This window comes from Sylvia atricapilla, chromosome 5 (genome assembly GCF_009819655.1).
Source record: "Sylvia atricapilla isolate bSylAtr1 chromosome 5, bSylAtr1.pri, whole genome shotgun sequence".
Lineage (NCBI taxonomy): Eukaryota > Metazoa > Chordata > Aves > Passeriformes > Sylviidae > Sylvia > Sylvia atricapilla.
The window spans coordinates 58,260,057-58,278,470 of record NC_089144.1 but is presented as its reverse complement, the minus strand read 5'-3'; the positions used below and the strand labels follow the sequence as shown (position 1 = coordinate 58,278,470).

Here is an 18,414-nt window from a genome sequence, read left to right as displayed (position 1 = left end):
ATTAGGCAACACCATAGGAAAAGTCAAAAAGCTGAGTGCTCCCTCTTGAATGGAGCTCACAATGTCCCAGTGTACAGTGGTGACACATATACTGAATGAGCTCACATGACCTGTATTTATGGAAGGAAACATCATTTCCCACAAAGCCAAAGTGACATAGAAAAAGCTCCAATTTAATTTGTGTCATTTTGCATTAAAAATTGAAAATTTCTTACCATTGTCTTTGGAAGAAGATCAACAAGTTTTGATGGAAGCAAGAATAGAAAGAGCCATTCTAAGTGGAAGGATGCTGAGTGAACACTGAATCCACTCTTCACACAAAATGGTAAAATTATTCCTTTAACATGCATTTAGTCTCTTTTCACAAGGACCTTTAATGCTCAAAGTGCCAAAAAAAATAAGAGAAACAAAAGCCTAAGATACTATCATCTTCAGAAACCACAAAGAGAAGTGAGAAAATTTGTTTCAGACTCATTCTGCATCTTTTTAAATGAAACCAAAATAGCTGTAACTTACAATGCTTCTAGTTTGTTACAAAGTCTGCATATCCATTAAAATCAATGATCAAATAATTTCAGATAAGTTTTGGAGTACTCACCTGACCTGCAAAGAAAGCACACTCTCCATGAAGATGTATAACATTTGTGTAACAGCTTCTGCATTCACAGACAGGGAGGGTTTTGCTTGGTTTTGTTGTTGTTGTTGGGCAAGGAGGTGTGGGGATTGTTTGTTTATGGCTTTATGTGTTTGTGTACGGTGCCCATGCTCCCATAGGAAGCTAGAATATAAAGCACTGGAGAAATCCCAGACATTTATTGAATATCACCCCAGCACATTCCCGAGGACATCTCCTTTTTCAAATACCTAGCATGCATTTTCCTGGGACAGAAAAGATAGGGAAAAATTTCCAGAAATCTCATGGTGGGTTGACTCTGGCTGAATAGCAGGTGCCCATCCAGCCACTCTGTAATTTCCTCTTCTTAACTGGACAGGGGAGAGAAAAATATAAGAAAGGGCCCCCAGGTCAAGGTAAGGACAGCAAGAGATTGTTCATCAATTACTGTTATGAGCAAAACAGACTCAAGTTGAGAAAAATTAGTTTATTGCTAATCAAATTGGGAAGTATAATGAGAAATAAAACCAAATATTGAAACACCTTCCTCCACCCCTCCCTTCTTCCCAGGCTCAGCTTCTCTCCCACTCCCAAATTCTCTACCTCTTTTCATCCAGCAGGGAGAATGGGGGTTGTGGTCAGTTCATCTCACATTGTCTCTGCTGCTCCTTCCTCCTCAGGGAGAGAACTCCTCAACCTCATTCCCTGCTCCAGGGTGGGGTCCCTCCAAAGGAGACTAGATCCTTCAGGAATTTCTCCAACATGAGTTCTTCCCAAGGGCTGTTTTTCATTAAGTGTCCCACCATGAGTCCCTTTCCATGAGGTGCAGTCCTTCTTCAATGAGGGCTCCTCTCTCCACAGATTCTACCAGGATCCTGCTTCAGCACAGTCTTCCCTTGGAGTCACAGCCTCCTTCAGACATCCCCCTGCTTTGGCGTGGGCACCTCCAGGGGCTGCAGATGGATCTCTGCACTCCCCTGCCCTCCAGGGGCTGCAGGGGCTCAGCTGCCTCTCTGTGGGCTGCACCACAGAATCAGGGAAATCTCAGCTCTGGAGCCTGGAGCAGCTCCTGCCCCTCCTTCTGCCCTGCATGTTTGCAGAGCTGTTCCTCTCATATTCATACTCCTCTTTCACCTGCTCTTGTGCAGTACCTTTTACGCTTTCTTAAATATGTAATCACAGAGGTGCTACCAGTGTTGTGGAAGGGCTCAGCCTTGACCAGCAGCAGGTCCATTGTGGAGCTGGGGGAAGCGTCTGGCATCTTCCTACAGACGTCACCTCTGCAGTCCACCCCATCACCAAAACCTTGCCACACAAACCTAATGCTCCTTTAACTCAAGTTTTCATTACATTTTCTACAGCTTCCTAAACACGCTTTACTCCCAAATGACCACTGGCAGAATGATACCAACAGGTTGATTTAACAATAATAGTAACAGTTTCTTGTGTCACGAGGAGAGATTTTATAGATGTTTGAAAAACAAAGGGATCCCCTCCAACTTACGCACCTCGTTCTGAGTTTGCAAAATATTTAGAAAGGGAAAACTCTGACACTTCTTTCTCCTTTACCAAAATATGAAAGGACCCTTCAGAGGATCGTGTATTCCCTCACCAGGCTGTGCACATCAACACCAGCAACATCAGCATAGAGTTCAGGCACCACTGGCTCTGGCACCTGCAGCACTGTGTGCCCATTGCTGGTCTTCATGGCTGTTTTCAGGGAGCACAAGAGGTCTGCTGGAGAAGGCCGGTGAGCTGCATTCCACTGCCAGCAGGATTTCATGATGCAGTACCTGTAAATGATGAAATTATGTCTTCATGCAAAGAAATGTACCTTAGATCTTCCCTGTGGATACTTTGTTCATTTCAGAGAATATCCTATAACTTAGAAGAGGAAAATCATTCCCCAGCAGTGCTGCACCTTGCAAGAAAGCAGAGCAACAAAATGCAAGGGCACTTAAGGAAACAGATATAAGCGTCATTCTCAAGAGGACAGAAAGGTTTTGGCCACAGAGGTTTTATGCAGCAGAACCCAGTAAGGAGATGTGGCAGACACAAATCTTCAGCTAACAGGTTACTCTCAGTATACTGTAGACGTAGAAATCTTGTGTAAAATCTCATTTTCTGTATCTCACTTCCATTTAGCTCTGCCAACCTCATGTTCAATTGTCCATAAAGCAAGTGACTTACATGGCTTGCTGGCAGCTTGAGGGCTGTCTCATAATGTTCTGTTTCTGCAGGTATGATAAGATGTCAGAAGGTGGCACCTCAGGATACGGTGGGGCACCTGAAACAAAGGCAAAAGGAGCAATGGTAGAAAACTCTATGGCAATGGTGCAGTGTAGGCGAATCCACGGATGGCTGGGACAAGGCACTCTGCAACCTGTATATTCTAGAACATGTGGTTTTACTGCAAGGGTTGTGGGTAAAGGGGCCTTGCCTTCAGCCACCAGCCTCGGCTGAAGGGAAGCTCCAAAGAGAGAGGGAGAAACAACAGGAGGGTGAGAGCTGAGAGAGGAGGGAGCGAGAGAGCAAAGTGGCAGGGGGAAGACAGCAGGAGAGAGCAAGAATAAGGGGAAGAGGAAGAGTAAGAGAGCGAGGTCCTTGTTACAATACATTATATCTCCTTTTGTGATGAATATTCTAATTTTCAGTGAACAACCAACACAAGACACAAAATCCTATAGAATCTACATACAGCCTATAAGAACTACTATATTACCATACTGTGTTATATTTTAAACTCTAAAAACTACTCTTTAAACTTCTGTTTTGCTACATTGACCTTTGGATCCCTTAGCCAGCAGAAAGGTATTGTTCAGTCAAAAGGGATTCTCCTTCAGCTAGCTAGACCATTGTTTTCAGGTTATATAGTAACTAAAACCTCAGTATCCTACAGCTGAAAGTAAGCTTTCATTTCTATTCCTATTATAAGTTTCATATTTTCAAAATCTTTTGCTAAGCAATCATATTTATAAGGTTTCCCAGATTCATCTTACCCAACAGTGCAGAGAGCAGCTTCTGTGCAAGACTGCCCTCCTTCCCTAGCAAATCTGGTTTTTCCCCTACCACAATTCACAGTAACAGAAGGTTTTAACGAGACTTTGCAAATTGGAAAAAAACAAGGTGCTTAATTAAATGCCCCAACTTTACAATCTAAAATTCGAGGTTTTGGGTCTCATTAATTTTCTGCTTCCTTACGTACGTTCTATTATTATTAGCATTAAATCTTCTTACCTAATGTAATCATTTCATACAATAGAATTCCAAAAGACCATCTGCAAGAAAACAAAATAAAGTGATGTTGTTTGCTGGCTTATATGCATATAAACAACAAGGCATGGCCTGCAGACGGGAGAAAGTATGAGCTGTAAAAGTGGAGCATTATGCTGAAATGAGATCTGCCTTCCTGTGAGCTTCAGGACATGGAATTATGCATAAAGGAGTGAGAGAGACAGCTCTGACAGACAGGTGAAATTTATTCCCAAAATGAAGCCATACATGTCTGCCTTGATGGTCGGGGGTTTGCTCAGGAGCCTCTCCGGTGCCTGCCACTTGACGGGCACTTTCCGTGTGACTGAGCTGGTACCATGTGTGTGAGTTTCGTAGGCCAGACCCAAACCACAGAGCTTAGCAGTGAAGTTCTGATGAAGAAGGACATTCCTGGCAGCAATGTCACCATGGAACAAGTTCTTTTCTTCCAGATAAGCCTGGGAAGTTGGAAAAGAAAGAAAGCAGAACGATTTTAAAAGGAAATTTAATTTATACAGATTTTCACTGAGTTTCACTGATGCTTCTTTACAACACTGTGAAGTAGAGACATATGCTCACCAACATAATGGAAGCATATTTTAACAAAACTTTTATTCTCAGTGCTTAGGCCAACAAGACTTAGCCCACCATGCAAACTTGTGTTGCAATCAAGCAAGAAGGAAAAATGCAGACAATGTGAGCAGACTTACCAGAGCTGCTGCAACCTGCTGTCCAACCTCATATACCTGCCTCTCAGTGAGGTCATAGGGGACACCATCCATTGCCATTACATCCTAGAGACAAAATAAGAGACCTTGATTCAAACACATGACCCAGCAGTAGGATAGTGGGGGGTGTTTCCTTCTAATCTATCTATTCTTATGCTCCTCCTTCTCACAATTGCTCATAAATTGACTGAAATATAAGAGGACATGGATGGGTGATGCTGATGGTGTGTTGAGTAAGACTAGTACACTAGAGACAACTGGTGGGCAAACTGACATGTGGGGAAAAACTTATTAGATTAGAAAGAAATTGTCAGAATGACAGTGAAGAATAACAATCCGTACAGGTGAATGAAAGATATATTATAAATTAGAATGATGAGTAAAAAAGCCCATTTCTAACATACAAATTGGGGACCTGGTATGAGACTAACAGTCCATCTCTCCTACTGCCCTGCCTGTAACAGTAAGAGAAAGGGAGATGAGAGTAAGGTAAACACACAATGTTCTTCCTGTGCCATTTTACAGCCCACAGACATGTTCTATTTAAAAACTTCCTGAGATGGTTATGCTTTCAACACACTCAGTAACCTCTGAAAGGTTACCTTCCATAACTGTCTTCATATGAAGTGTCAGTATTCACAGCAGTCAGTGGCAAGACATTCCATTACTCAACTCCTCACTTCATGAAGAGCCAGCTCCATTTGTTTATTTTGAACATGACACATACTAGCTTTATTTGCTACCACCTGGACCTTCTGCTGAACAGGACAGGAAGCCATCCTGTATTTAGAGTTTCAGATGTAGAAGAGTGATGGATTTACACAGTAACAACAGAGTTTTGCTTTCATGCCTTTTGTAACGAGTCATAGAATCACAGGATATGCTGAGTTGGAAGGGACCCACAAGGACCATTGAGTCCAACTCCTGGCTCTGCACAGGACATCCCAACAATCCCACTCTGTTCCTGATAGTATTGTCCCAACACTCCTGGAGCTCTGACAGCCTTGGAGTTGTGACCATTCCCTGCAGTGCCTGTTTAGTACCTGACCACCCTCTGGGGGAGGAATATCTTTCTGCTATCCAATCTAAACCTCTCCTGATATCTGGGCCCTTTTTAGCTTGAGTTAACATTTTCAGTGGGCTGCATATTTTCATACTATCAGACCTCATCCCATCAGATTTTACCCATCATCAATGGGCAGACATGAAGCCATCATTCACAAATGTGAAACTTCTCCCTGTGCATTACTTCATTTTTAACTATGCTGAATTTCATCTGTTCTTTTTATTGACAAGTCTCTCAATCTTGGGAGATCCTTCTGCAATTCCTTTGGGTCAGCCCTTGCCTTTACTGGCTGGAATCATCAACAAATATCATCACATCACTGTCATACCATTTTTAGGTTATTAATACATGCAGTGAACAGCATCATGCCCTAGATAGCTGACCTCTCTTCAGTGCAAGTACCAACCTTTCATTCTTATATTCTATTTCCTGTCTTTTACCAATTAGTTATCATCCCATGACCTTCCCCTGTGTTGTAACTGCTCTGCTTTCTTAAAAGCATTTGGAGTGAGACATGATTTAAAACTTTAGAAATTCAGTTGGCTGTATGAATTCATTCTAGTTCCAGTGCCTGCAATTCCCTTCAATGGTCTGCAAAGACCTGTGTAGGACTTCTTTGGGGCATGGAAATAGTTTTGATTGATATAAAGGGGTGCATGAAGAGATGGAAAAATCATTTATGACTTATGGATAGATATGTACCTAAGGAATTTAAGAAGCTGTTCTGTCATCACTTCTTTTGACTCACCTTCCGACATGTCCACAGAAATGTCAGCAGGTCACCAAGAGACACATCTTCCATGATCATATAAAGTGGGAGCTGGTCTACACAACATCCAACCAATTTAACCAAGTTTGCATGATGGCCAAGATTTTGATGGAATTTAATCCTTCCCAAGAAATCCTTTACTTTCTGGGGACTAGCTGAGTCTAAAAGAACAAAAGAAAACAAATTAAAAACAAAACAACAACAAATAGAAGCAGCAAAGAACAGGCTGACAGCTAAAATCAACATGGTCAGCAATCTTTAATCCTACCAAGACATTCCTACAAGAACATCTTGGACTTACTATACTGAACACAGCCTATTCTTGCCCAGTACTGATGGCAGAGCTCTGCCCATGTCTGGGATACAGAGACTGTACCAAAGTGGATCCTGACCACAGGCCTTACCTTGCAAGGCTTTCAATACCACAGTCTTAGTCTTTCCAGAGCTCCCAGTTTCCAGCTGTGCCCTGTAGATGCTCCCATAGGCACCAAGTTTTATCAGCTGCAAAGTGTCTGGTAAGAGTTTCTCTCGTGGTATCTCTAATTCTTTCAGAGTCAAGGATGCAGAATTTAGCAGGCTCTCCACAGATTTCTCACTCAGCTGGATGTAGCAGCTCTCTGTTGAGCAGGGTTCCCGCTGATTCTTTTTCGTCACTAACAAAAGCAAATGCATATGATGCATAAAACCAGACAGATGAACTCCTGTAATAGGTGGCAATGCTCATCCTTCTATGCTTTATAATTTTTGCACCAGAGTGTTTTGGAAATCAGGGCAAAGTAAGGAACTGTTATTGTATCTTACTTATCCTGGCCCTTGAATAGGAGAAAGAATTTATCTTCCATTCTATTTGATGAAAGGACAGTCTAGAACCAGTCTAGAAATATCTCCCATATTTAACTACATAACCTTTATAGATAAGACACAAATGGACTTCATTCCCATGTGCTCAAGCAATGAACATTTTCTTTTATTACCAGTTCTCAATTATTTCTCTTAATATAGGCTCAAGAGGCTGTTTCCCTCTACATACCCAAAATTAGTTCAGAACTGTATTTTCATTTCCACACAGCCTCACATGTACCAACAAACCTTTCCTGATCCCCTCACCAGTCCCTGTTCTACCTCATGTTGTCTCCACAGGGAGACAGCAGCTTGAAATTGAATTTCTTAAATGGCAGTATAGAAAATGGATTAACTAGGTTAATCTGCATCAAAATTACTATAATTCATAACTACTCCCATAAAAAAACTCCTTGCAGCAGCCTTCAGGAGGCTGTTACATAAATACACTCTGCAGCTCTTGTAATGTCACCATAGCATCTTAAACAGCCTACATGGCATGATGCTTTAGATTTTCTCAGATCCATCTACACTACAGCTCCACTACTGCTGCTGCAAAATTCAGTAAATCAGGGTTCCCAGTTTTTCTAATGTTTACTGGATTGCTGAATACCACTCAGGATCCTCATAAATGTCTTTGCCTAACAGCTCAAGTGATGGGGAAATGGAATTGGCTCCCGGCCACTGAAACCAAGACTCTTTCCTCTGGTTGAAAAGCTTTTTTTTTACCTTGGGTTCCAGCTGGTGCTGATTGCTCCTGCTTTGCTCGCAGGCCACGGCAGTGGAGCCAAAGGATCACAGTGAGCACAATAACAAAAAGTCCCACCAGGAGAGCTGGGACAACGATCACTTCAGTTTGATATTCACGCACAACTGTCAGCAGAGAAAGAAAATTGAAAACCAAGGAATAAGCAGCTCACTGGTTCTGTACAACCATGCACCAACAATCCATTTCAGTAACTTTCAACCCCAAAGATGTGTGTTCCATCCTCTGGAATAGCTGAACACTGTTAGTGCTGCCACCTTATTTTTCAAAGGTGCTGAGTACCTAAACTACACGAAATCACTAAGACTCCTAAGGTCACTTATATGGAGGCCAGGAATTGTAGCCATTTGAAGTACCATCCACCAGTGAAACAGAAACAGCACTGGCAGCAGGACAGCAGAGAGATGGGATGGGCTGGATATTGCTATGTCATCAAGTGCAATTACAGCTCCAGCTCCTTCCAGTTAAATTACACAGAGCATTTTAAAGGAAACTAGGTGTGATCACCTTTGGAATTTGACTGGAAGACACTGCAATTAGCAAGGTTTGTGAAGGCAACTATCTTTCACATGTCCCCAGATATGGAGGTGGTCGAGACCATTTTTTCAGTTCCCAAAGATGGCAGAAAGTCATGAAATCCAAATCCCATAAAACTAGTCCTTTGGGAAGTGGCAGGGAATCTTTAATGATTGCTGTGCATCTGATTCAAAGTAGGAATTCTCTAAAATGGCTGAAATTATGTGAGAGTAATCCTGCCATAGAAGCTTCATCCCCATAAACATTTCTCCCCTGAAACACAATGCAGGGAAAGCTCCATCAAATCTTTCTATGTGGGCTGGGATGAGGTGGAGGAGGAGAAAGGGCTTGGCACACTTTTTAGTGAAGCTGGCCTTCCTGCCCAGCATGTGAAACCTTATTAAAGGAATGTGTGAATCCTACCACATAGCTTGTCACTGCTATTGCACTCCAGCAGCATCCGTGAGAATCTTCTCACATCCCCTGCCATGTTCAGTTACAAGCAAGCAGGTCTCCAACCCTCACTTCCTGCACAGACATAAAGAAAAATAACAAAACTTGTTAGGAGAAAGGATGATGAAGAAGCAACAAGTGAAGTGAATAGGGAGCTTTCTACCCCTTACAATCAGCGGCTGCATGAAGGAGCACTGGGATTTGAAGGCTTAGAGAATGACACAGGACATCCACTATCATCCACCATCCACTGCATGACCAGAAAGAATTTAGGGTTAAGCTTGTTTTACAGTGCTCCACAAGCAAATGAGGATCCCTAGGCCTAAAGGCTGACATATGTATAAAAATCCATAAATACAAACTTAATTATATTTAAAGAACATCTAATACACTCCTAGAAAACACATTTTTTAGATGCCAGAATGGCTCAGTATTTTATCTTCTGGTCCACTACAAGCGAATAGATCAGCAATATGCATAGAAAATGTCATTCTTGACTACAGCCCTTGCCACAACCCTTACTGTTGCTGTACAAAGACAAGGAGAAAAAAAGAGTTGTCATTGGGGGTCTCTGGTACCAACTTCTGAGCACTGCCAAGTCTGTGGGAATTCTGAAGCACAATATCTGCAACTCTTCCACATTTGTAGCTGAAAATCCAGAGCCTGTACAAGCATGGACTTTGTTTAGTCACTGCTTCTTACAAACATTGCTAAAAGTTAAGACTTAACAGCTTTGCAAATAGTATTATCCAGAACATTTTATAGGATTTGTGACTTTTATACTCTAAGTACCTACTTGGTTTTCAGCTATGAGCTTCAGACAATTAACCTCAATGGCAAATATAGGGCATTGATTTTATGGAATTTGGTGATGAAATGTTTAACAGTTTGTTCTATGCTTAAAATTAATGAGTGAAATTATTCTTTACCAGTTGCACAAGAGAGGCAGCAGAGAAAGGAAAACGAAATATATCTGTGCTTTAAGGTACCACAAAAAGTTTGTTTCCTTTTTTAATTTGATTTCATTCTTAATGTGCTAGCTGATTTACCTTGTTCCAAGGTTTGGCTACACCAGGAATCCAGTCAAAGGAGTAATAACACAGCAAAAACACCAAGCTTTTCAGGTACACTCTGAAAGCAAGCGCACTAAAACAACCCACCTCAGTTCTAACACACACTTACATACAAATACACAGGACCAGTCCTGGCTTCTTTCATTCTCAGGTACACACAGACTTCAGGACCATTAGCTAGAAATCATATTGTATATTCTAAGTCACAAACAGTCCAAACTCCATCCCAAAACTTGCTATTGGCTTTGTACAGGTGCTTACCAGAAATGCACACTGACATTTAAACACCATGCAGGCACAGGCACACAAAAGCACACACACCCCAATGTGTGCTTACAGAGAAAGCAGCAAAGATCCATGGAAAAAGCTTTGATACAGCAGCCATGTCTACACTGGTCTGTAAAAAAAAATTCCTCCCTACTCTTTATACACCGCCCAGCAGTGATGCCAGTGAGTGGCACTCAAGTTTTCCATCCACACTTAGGGCAGAACTATGGGGTCCAAGAATGAAAACAATGGCAGTCAATTGGCACTTTATTTGCCCTGGCACTCCCATGTGCTGTGGTTGTTTATGGACGTGTTATGACTCGCAAAGCTGGATTGCAGAAGCCCATTTACACTCTAGGTCTCTATCCTCTCGCAGTACTCAGCAAGCAGAAAAAGAAGTTTTGCTAAGTAAGGTAATTCTGAAGTGCCTTTCAGTGCTACTCTTCAGGCCAAGACCAAATAAATTCCTGTACTAGGCTGTTTCTGCAACTTACTTGTCTAACAGTAACATCATTACAGTTCTGACATTCCTGTCCTCACAAGGAGAATGGTAACTCAGAAATCCACTGAACTCACATTATACACTTAATATTTTTTGCAGTGAAAGACACATGAAAGTTATATGGAACTAACATGTTCATGTGCAAACTCAACACAGAGCAGGACTACTAACAGTGCTCAATTACTTATTTTATTAAATGAAGACATTTTTCCAGTACCAAGACAGGACAAAGGAAACAAAAATATCTCAAAAGGTTCAAAACCTGTTTCTTACTGGCATTCTGATTTTCCTTGCCTTTGTGTTAATACTGTACCAAGATCAGTGCTGTCTAGATCATGTGCACATACACACTGGGCTACTTCAATTTAGAATTTGCATCAGAGAATTTGTGCAATTTCAACTGAATGTCAGCTTATTTATTCCACTGGATTTTTAAATATTCTTTCACACAGACTGAATTCCACTCATGGAAATTCATAGAATCATAAAGGTTAGAAAAGACTCTTAAAATCATCGAGTCGAACAGTCAGCCCAGCACCACCACCATGTTCATCACTAAATCATATTCTCATGTGCCACATCCACAGGTTTTTTGTACATTTCCAGGGATAGTGACTCCACCAACTTCACTGGGCAACCCATACCGATGTTTAATGACTCTCAGCAAAGAAATTTTTCCTAATCTTATATAAACATCCCCTGTCACAACCTGAGGCCATTTCCCCTTGTCCTATCCCTTGTTCCCTGGGAGCAGAGGCCGACCCCCCCGGCTGTCCCCTCCTGTCAGAGAGCTGTGCAGAGCCAGAAGGTTCCCCCTGAGCCTCCTTTTCTCCAGGCTGAGTCCCCACAGCTCCCTCAGCCCCTCCTGGTGCTCCAGCCCCTTCCCCAGCTCCGTTCCCTTCCCTGGACACGCTCCAGCCCCTCAATGTCTTTCTTGTGCTGAGGTTCCCAGAAGTGCCCCAGGAGCTGAGGTGTGGCCCCAGCAGTGCCCAGCCCAGGGGACAGTCACTGCCCTGGCCCTGCTGTCACACCATGGCTGGCACAGCCCAGGGGCCATTGGCCTCTTGCCCACCTGGGCTCCTGTGCAGCCACTGTCCCCAACACCCCCAGGGCCTTTCCCAGCTTTCCAGCCCCTCTGCCCCAGCCTGGAGCTGCAGGGGCTTGGTGTGACCCACGGACAGGACCTTGTTGAACCCCACACAATTGGCCTAAGCCTATGGATGCAGCCTGTCCAGATCTCTCTGCAGAGTCTTCTGACCCTCAACCTGAACCCAAATCCTGATGTCAACGCTAAATATACAGTGAAGACCACAACACCTAAAAATAGTAGAAGCAGCTGCTCTTAGACAATGGGAAATACAAGGCAAAACCTTAGCAGAAGTTAAACTAGAGCCACCAGCACGTGCAAACTGCTCCTAGCAGACTACTTGGTGCACTGCACATGGCAGAGCAGTTCCTCAGCCTGGCAGCAGTGACAGGTTAATTAGCTCCCATCCTACACCAACACTGCTGCTCTGTGCACATTGGCCAACAGGATGAACCCTGGGGAAAGGTAGCTTTTTGTTTCCAGCCATTTTTGCTTGCCAAGCTGTTTTGCTGCCCTGGCAATTTAGACAAAGCACCGAGGGCAACAGAGGGACAGGAATAAGCAGTTATAAGGTGGCAGCTGTAGGAGCTGCTTAAACCAGTTCAGGAAGCCCAAATACTGAATGTGAATGTAGCTGAGCTTAATTAAGTGCTCACCAATGCCAAAAGAAGGGATTATCTTCTCTCTCTGCTGTCTTCTCATTGCTTGTTTTGCTCTCAGTTGTGCAACTGATCACATGGTGAACTGATTCAAACCACTAACCTAGCAGGAAAAATCCACTGCTCTTTTGCCATGGTGATTTCCTGCCATTTTAGTGGTCCGTATTAGTCAGGGGTGAATGGCTAATTCATCTAAAGCTGCACTGTGAAACCACACCCTGTGTCAACACAGATCCACAAGCACTGTGTGCCAGCAAAAGCCTTACCGAGGCTTTTCCAGTCCCCTGTCATTCATTCTCACGTGGATACGGTCCCCTTAGCAATAGCAGAAGCATTCACATGGTAGTGTGGTAAACTGAACCAGGAAGGTAATCTGCCCTAAAATAATCAGTCCTCTCTGACATTTTATGGCCCTAAAGTTCTCATCAAGCTCAAATTGTTATTTGAAATGCCAGGACTAAGACTTAAGAAGCCTTAGGAGTGACAAACTTTGTGGTGAAGACTGAAAAGAAAGAAATATCAATACTTAACATGCCCATGGAATATAAGGGAACAGACAGCTTGGATACTGCCCACACAGAAGCTGCCTGCTGCTTGCTCTTGCCATGTTAAAGAGAGTAAGTTGTCCATATTCACAGCAAATATACAATTTTGCCCCTGAATATGTCGAATTTGTGAGCTAGCAGCAGTTCCCATCATCAGTGCAAATCTGTAAATCCTTGTGTAATGATTAGCTAAAGAGTAACTGCCCGACTGATTAAAAACAAATCTGTAAACACTATGTCTTCTACTTAATTTCTTGCAGTGGCAGAACCTTGCTCTCCAGCTTTTCCAGTTACCATTTCACTGCTGCTTTTATTATTTCTCTCCTCTTTTATCTGACCTTTGAACATGGTCAACAGTCAAGGCTTTGGCAACTGCTCTGCACAAGTGCGCTGTGCTGGCTGTGCAGGAGGAAGGGAGAGGAGCTACCAGGGAATTGCAGGAAACCACCAGGTGTGGGCACTTGTGGACACTGAATGTGAGAGAAGACGGAGAAATAAAGCACTATTGTAAAGCAAAAAGTGAAAAAGAGAATTTTTTTTCGCCGTGCTATGTCCACCATTTACTAAAAGCAGCATCCACACAAATAAAAACCTAGCCTGGCAGGTTTCAGCCATGCATTTGTAAGACTGTATATTCTGTCTCCTCTGCCTGCAGAAGACCTTAGTGACTATTTCCAGCAGCCTGGCAGACCATGACATCTTTGCAAGGTTTCCCTGGCCTGTGGAGTCATCTCATGTCTCACTGCAAGGCACCTGTGGGTTACCCTGTGCAGAGTGGGAAATTCTGACCAGCCAAACCACTTCTGTCCTTGTGAACAAGGATTAAAAATCATATCCTGTGGCTTGCAGTTATACTCTCTCAGCTATAAAGATTTAGTAGTACAACTCACTTTTGAAACGGCTGGTAGCTGTAACACCCTGTAAGAAAACAAAGTGTTTCAAAAATCACATACAGAGACACAAGATTTTCTCTTGGTCCAAAATTAGAAGCAATACTTGAATATCAAACCTAGGCTAGCTGCTACAGAAGCATATTAAGGAAGTAGAAGAAAATTAGGCTGACCACTTTTGAAGAGCTAGACCATAGAGAAAACATCAAATAATGAGGCCCATGCTGCTATTTGAGCAGGTGGTTACTTAGAGGAAACTTGGCTCCTTTTCAGTATAGCACAAAAACAGGCAAAGTCAACAGTCACTACTGCACTGAGAAATGAGTCAGGAGGACTCCGTACTGCTGTGCTTTTATGCTAAAAATGTTAGTTCTAACTGGCACCATTTCAGTGGAGATATGCAAGTTCTTACAGTGCTAGATTTTGCTTAAACTCAGATAATCTACAGAAATTAATTTATTTGTGCTGCATAAGGAAATCTAAGTACAGAAGTGTGAAATGGTACAGAACTTGAATGGGGATAAAGACAAAGATATTTTTTCTAATGTAGACATGGCCTACTATAGTTTCTGGAAAATCAACATATATCTTGAACATTCCCACTGAATTGAGGCCACTAAAAGTATTTCCTCACATGTAATCTGAAGGGTAAATTAAAATTATAAAAAAAAAAACAACAAGGAATACATTAATCTGAAGCCCTTAATGAGCAGGCTATTAAAAGTTCAGAGGCTAAACTTTCAACAGTACGCAATCACCTGTGGCTTCCTTTTATGAAAGCAAAATCATATCCTACTTTTGAAAATGTCTCCTAGCTGACTCTGATTTTGCTGGTAGCAGCCTGTATTAAGCCTGTATCAAACCCAGCACAAATACAGAAATTCTAAAAAACTGTGACAGCAAAAGCTATGACAGAACATGAGAAGAATGAAGGATTTTTGTTTCAAAAGACGACGCATACATATAGCTCTTGTTGTGAAAAACCTAGTGTGTGATAATACTAGTGTGATAAAAATACTGCATGACATCACATTGCTGCTTAATGGTTTAAGAAATCTAACACAGACCTGCTTTCATGAATTCACAGCCACCTGAAGCTGTGTAGACAACTTTAGTTTCAGTTTCCCCAGTTCTGGATGCTTCTTGGTGGATTTAACATAGATTTTTGTTTGTAATTTAATCAGTAGCTCATGCACACTGAGGTAAATACAGGAAAACCTAGATGTCTGCACTATTTTAGGTTAGAGTTCACTTCCTTATAATCAATGGCAAATTAGTTAAATGGTAATTAGTTCTGAGTTCAGCCCTAGGCACGTATTACTTAACTAAAGACTGGACATATTTATACACACATGCATAGCATCACCCTGGTTCAGTGAACTGAGACTCATTTTATACAAAACTTAATTACTTTGTTAATTTCTTTCTCTTTAAAAAATGCCTGTGAGCTATTTCATTCAAATCAGCCAGTGTGTAGAGAACATCCCTCTTTTATTTTCTTCTCAAACTCTAATACCATTATGATCACAGAAATGACTATAAATAGCTTCGCTTCAAGCAGTAAGTACATGCACATATGTACACGCACACATACACAGACATGTAGTACAGCTACCTTCTAATTCAGGTCACATTTATATTAATAAAAGTCCTTTAAGAAATAAATATTCATAGGCTGATCTTCCAGAAGCGCTTTCTCTCACTTACCTGAATGACACCATTTTCCTTGCCCTACGGTTGTCTTTTCCTGAAGCTCTCCTGCTACCAGATCCCAGTTTGTGAGGCCACTCCCAGTAACACTGATGATTACCTTGGTATGGTTTTAATTCTTATGACTAAGTTCCTCCTCACTGATTTTTCTACTCCAGTCCCGCCCAGCTTCGGTTCTTTGCTTCTCTATGCCTCCTCAGCTGTGTCCCCAGGGATGTCCAACACGCAGCTGACAGGAAGGCACACACTTGCAGAACGGGTCTGCCCGGCTTCCACACAGCAGCTGCCCATGGGCTGATTACAGAGACAGGCACAGCAAAGAGCCCTCGGGCAGGCACCTGCAGTGGGGTTTGAAAGGCAGACTAATACAGATCAAGAGGGACAGGTTATGTAATAAACAGAATTCATACACTTCTGGTTACTGGTTCACATTTAGAAAGAATGGGCTCTTGGAACAGAAAATCTGTACAAAACCCCCAGGACTCCAGAGGCTGATAGTGTTCCATCAGGAACACAGTCTGCAAATGAAGAAAGAGATATACGATTAATAAAATCAAAACATGCTACAGCAGACAGCAGAAACACAGGGTTTTCACAATCTGCCTTTCCCCCGGTGTCCTTCCTGTTTGGGCTGTCCATGCATTCTGCCAGAACTTTGCAAAGTTTAGCTTTCCTCTGTCTGCCCTTTCCTCACACCACTCTGAGCTCCCCAGCCACACTAGACAATATTCTTGGACTTCTCTGTGACCTCTTCCTGCCATGATGCCCTTGGGGTCTCCATTGTGCTCTGCTCAGCAGCCATGGCATGTAATCTTCATCACACCTCAGCACTTTAGTTCTGGGACTTTCTTCCCAACCAATCCAGGCTATTGGCCTGCCCTCCCCTATCATTGATAAATCCTTTGTTAAAAGTTTCAGATTCCTGAGTCCTGGTTATATGAGTCTACACAAGATTATTTGCTTATCTACTTCATAGGAGTGACAGGCAGTTGCATTTCAAGAGTAAACAATATGAGACCTACTTTTTGTTGAGAGACAAACTTCAATTCACAGTCAGCAACTCAATGCAGGTGGCTTGGGGAAGATGCAGCAGATGATGTGATCTCTGCCAAGTGTTTTAGCCAAACTCACCTACTCCTGTTAGCATTTTGGCACTGCATGTATGTTGTTGTGGGGCAAATTTTAGCTGTAGCTCAATCAATACCTTTAGGTATTAAAAGACAACAGTTAATTTAAGAGAGACTTCTCCTTAGCATTATTCTTCCAGCTAGCATTTACCCATGTGTGTAAAATGGTGAAAACCAGGAGTGATTTTTTCATTGCTTGACTCCCTACAGACAGGAGTGGGCAAAATAGCATCAGCAAAATATGTATTTTTATCCCCTAGGAACCAGGAGAGACATCTTCCAGACTGAAAATTTTCTTGGATTAGATAGATTTCTATTATAAAGATACCACAGCTGCAGAATGTAGGCTTAGACTCTGGTTTCAGCTTTCCTCTCATTCTGGTACTAACTTGCATTGACTCTCTGCAGTGTTTTCTCCATGAAGGAGTATCTCATTCTCCATTAAACAGTAGGTAAAATGCAAATAACAGTTCCTCATTTAAATGAGTTCCTTACTGAAATGAGTTACGTAACACAAGCACCTTCCTCAAGGGCACCTGAAGGAAAACCTATTCAGATTCCAGTTTAAAAATATGACAACTGAAAATCTTTCTCCTTCTTTCGGTTTCTACACCTCCCCACTGTGGAAGAGAGTGTGAAAGGCAAAGGGTTAAATATTCAGGGTAAACATATGCAAAAAAAGCAATGGCTGCAGCTTTTAATTTCCCCTACCAATTCCTCTGTTGTGCTCCCAGTCTGACTGGTTGGATAAGATATTTTAATGGTTCAGAGTTCAGGCTTCAGCCTATATAATCCTCCTCATTCATCAACAGGCCTATCCCCCTATTTAGTGAAGTGACATAAGTAATTTATTGTCCTGTGTAAAACAGACTTTTCCTGCTATGTCTTGTATTGTATGTGCATCTGTAAAGAAAACATTGCCTGTTGAACATTCTCTATCCTTCTCTGCTTTTTCCATATGATTAAGCACACTGAAAGGCAGCAGACTGGCAGTTTTAACATAACTATCTTCTTCATCTCCAAGACAGCTGTAGCACACCTAGAAACCATGTTAACCACACACAGTTGCTGTACCATAGCCTCAAGATGGGTTCTGGGACTAAGCAGTAAACTTCTAGACTTATTTTCACATTCTCATGTAAGACTTAAAACTGTGGCTTATAGCTGATAGACTGTGACTCATCTTTCGGGCCCAACTTAAGCCCACAGAGGTGTAGAAACTCAGAAGGTAAGGGGCTAATGTGTAAGTCTCAAACAACAGCAGCCAGACAAACCGAGGATTGTTGGTAATAGCACACTCTGAGAAAAGAACAAGACGTGGCTGGGGAAGGGGCCATGCAGAGTTAGAGCAGCACTTTTCTGGGACAAACACCCTTGATGTAGTTTATGCAGATAAGCACAACATGGCACAACACAGAAATGATCTAAAAGTTAAAGAAAACCTCCCATCATTTTCCCAAGTGTCTGCTCTGCCTCATGAGCTTTGCCTCTCAAGGTAGCATGTTTTCTTATTCAAGAAAAATTACAAGCCTATTTTTTTAACAGCAATTC

General features: G+C 42.2%; 2 protein-coding genes across 2 annotated transcripts in view; one reads left to right on the top strand and one right to left on the bottom strand.

Annotated features, from left to right (window-relative positions):
• TSPO (translocator protein) overlaps positions 1–18,414 on the top strand; it is a 357,420-nt gene that overhangs the window by 181,340 nt on the left and 157,666 nt on the right. The gene's annotated exons all lie outside the window — the stretch shown is intronic.
• On the bottom strand, positions 953–16,132 carry STYK1 (serine/threonine/tyrosine kinase 1). Its single transcript, XM_066319601.1, has 10 exons — positions 15,734–16,132; positions 8,974–9,078; positions 7,998–8,141; positions 6,833–7,081; positions 6,408–6,589; positions 4,576–4,659; positions 4,115–4,323; positions 3,851–3,891; positions 2,804–2,900; positions 953–2,406 (listed from the first exon to the last, which is right to left on the bottom strand). The coding sequence occupies exons 2-10, from the start codon at positions 9,038–9,040 to the stop codon at positions 2,202–2,204; spliced, it is 1,278 nt and encodes a 425-aa protein (XP_066175698.1). The 5' UTR covers positions 9,041–9,078; positions 15,734–16,132; the 3' UTR covers positions 953–2,201.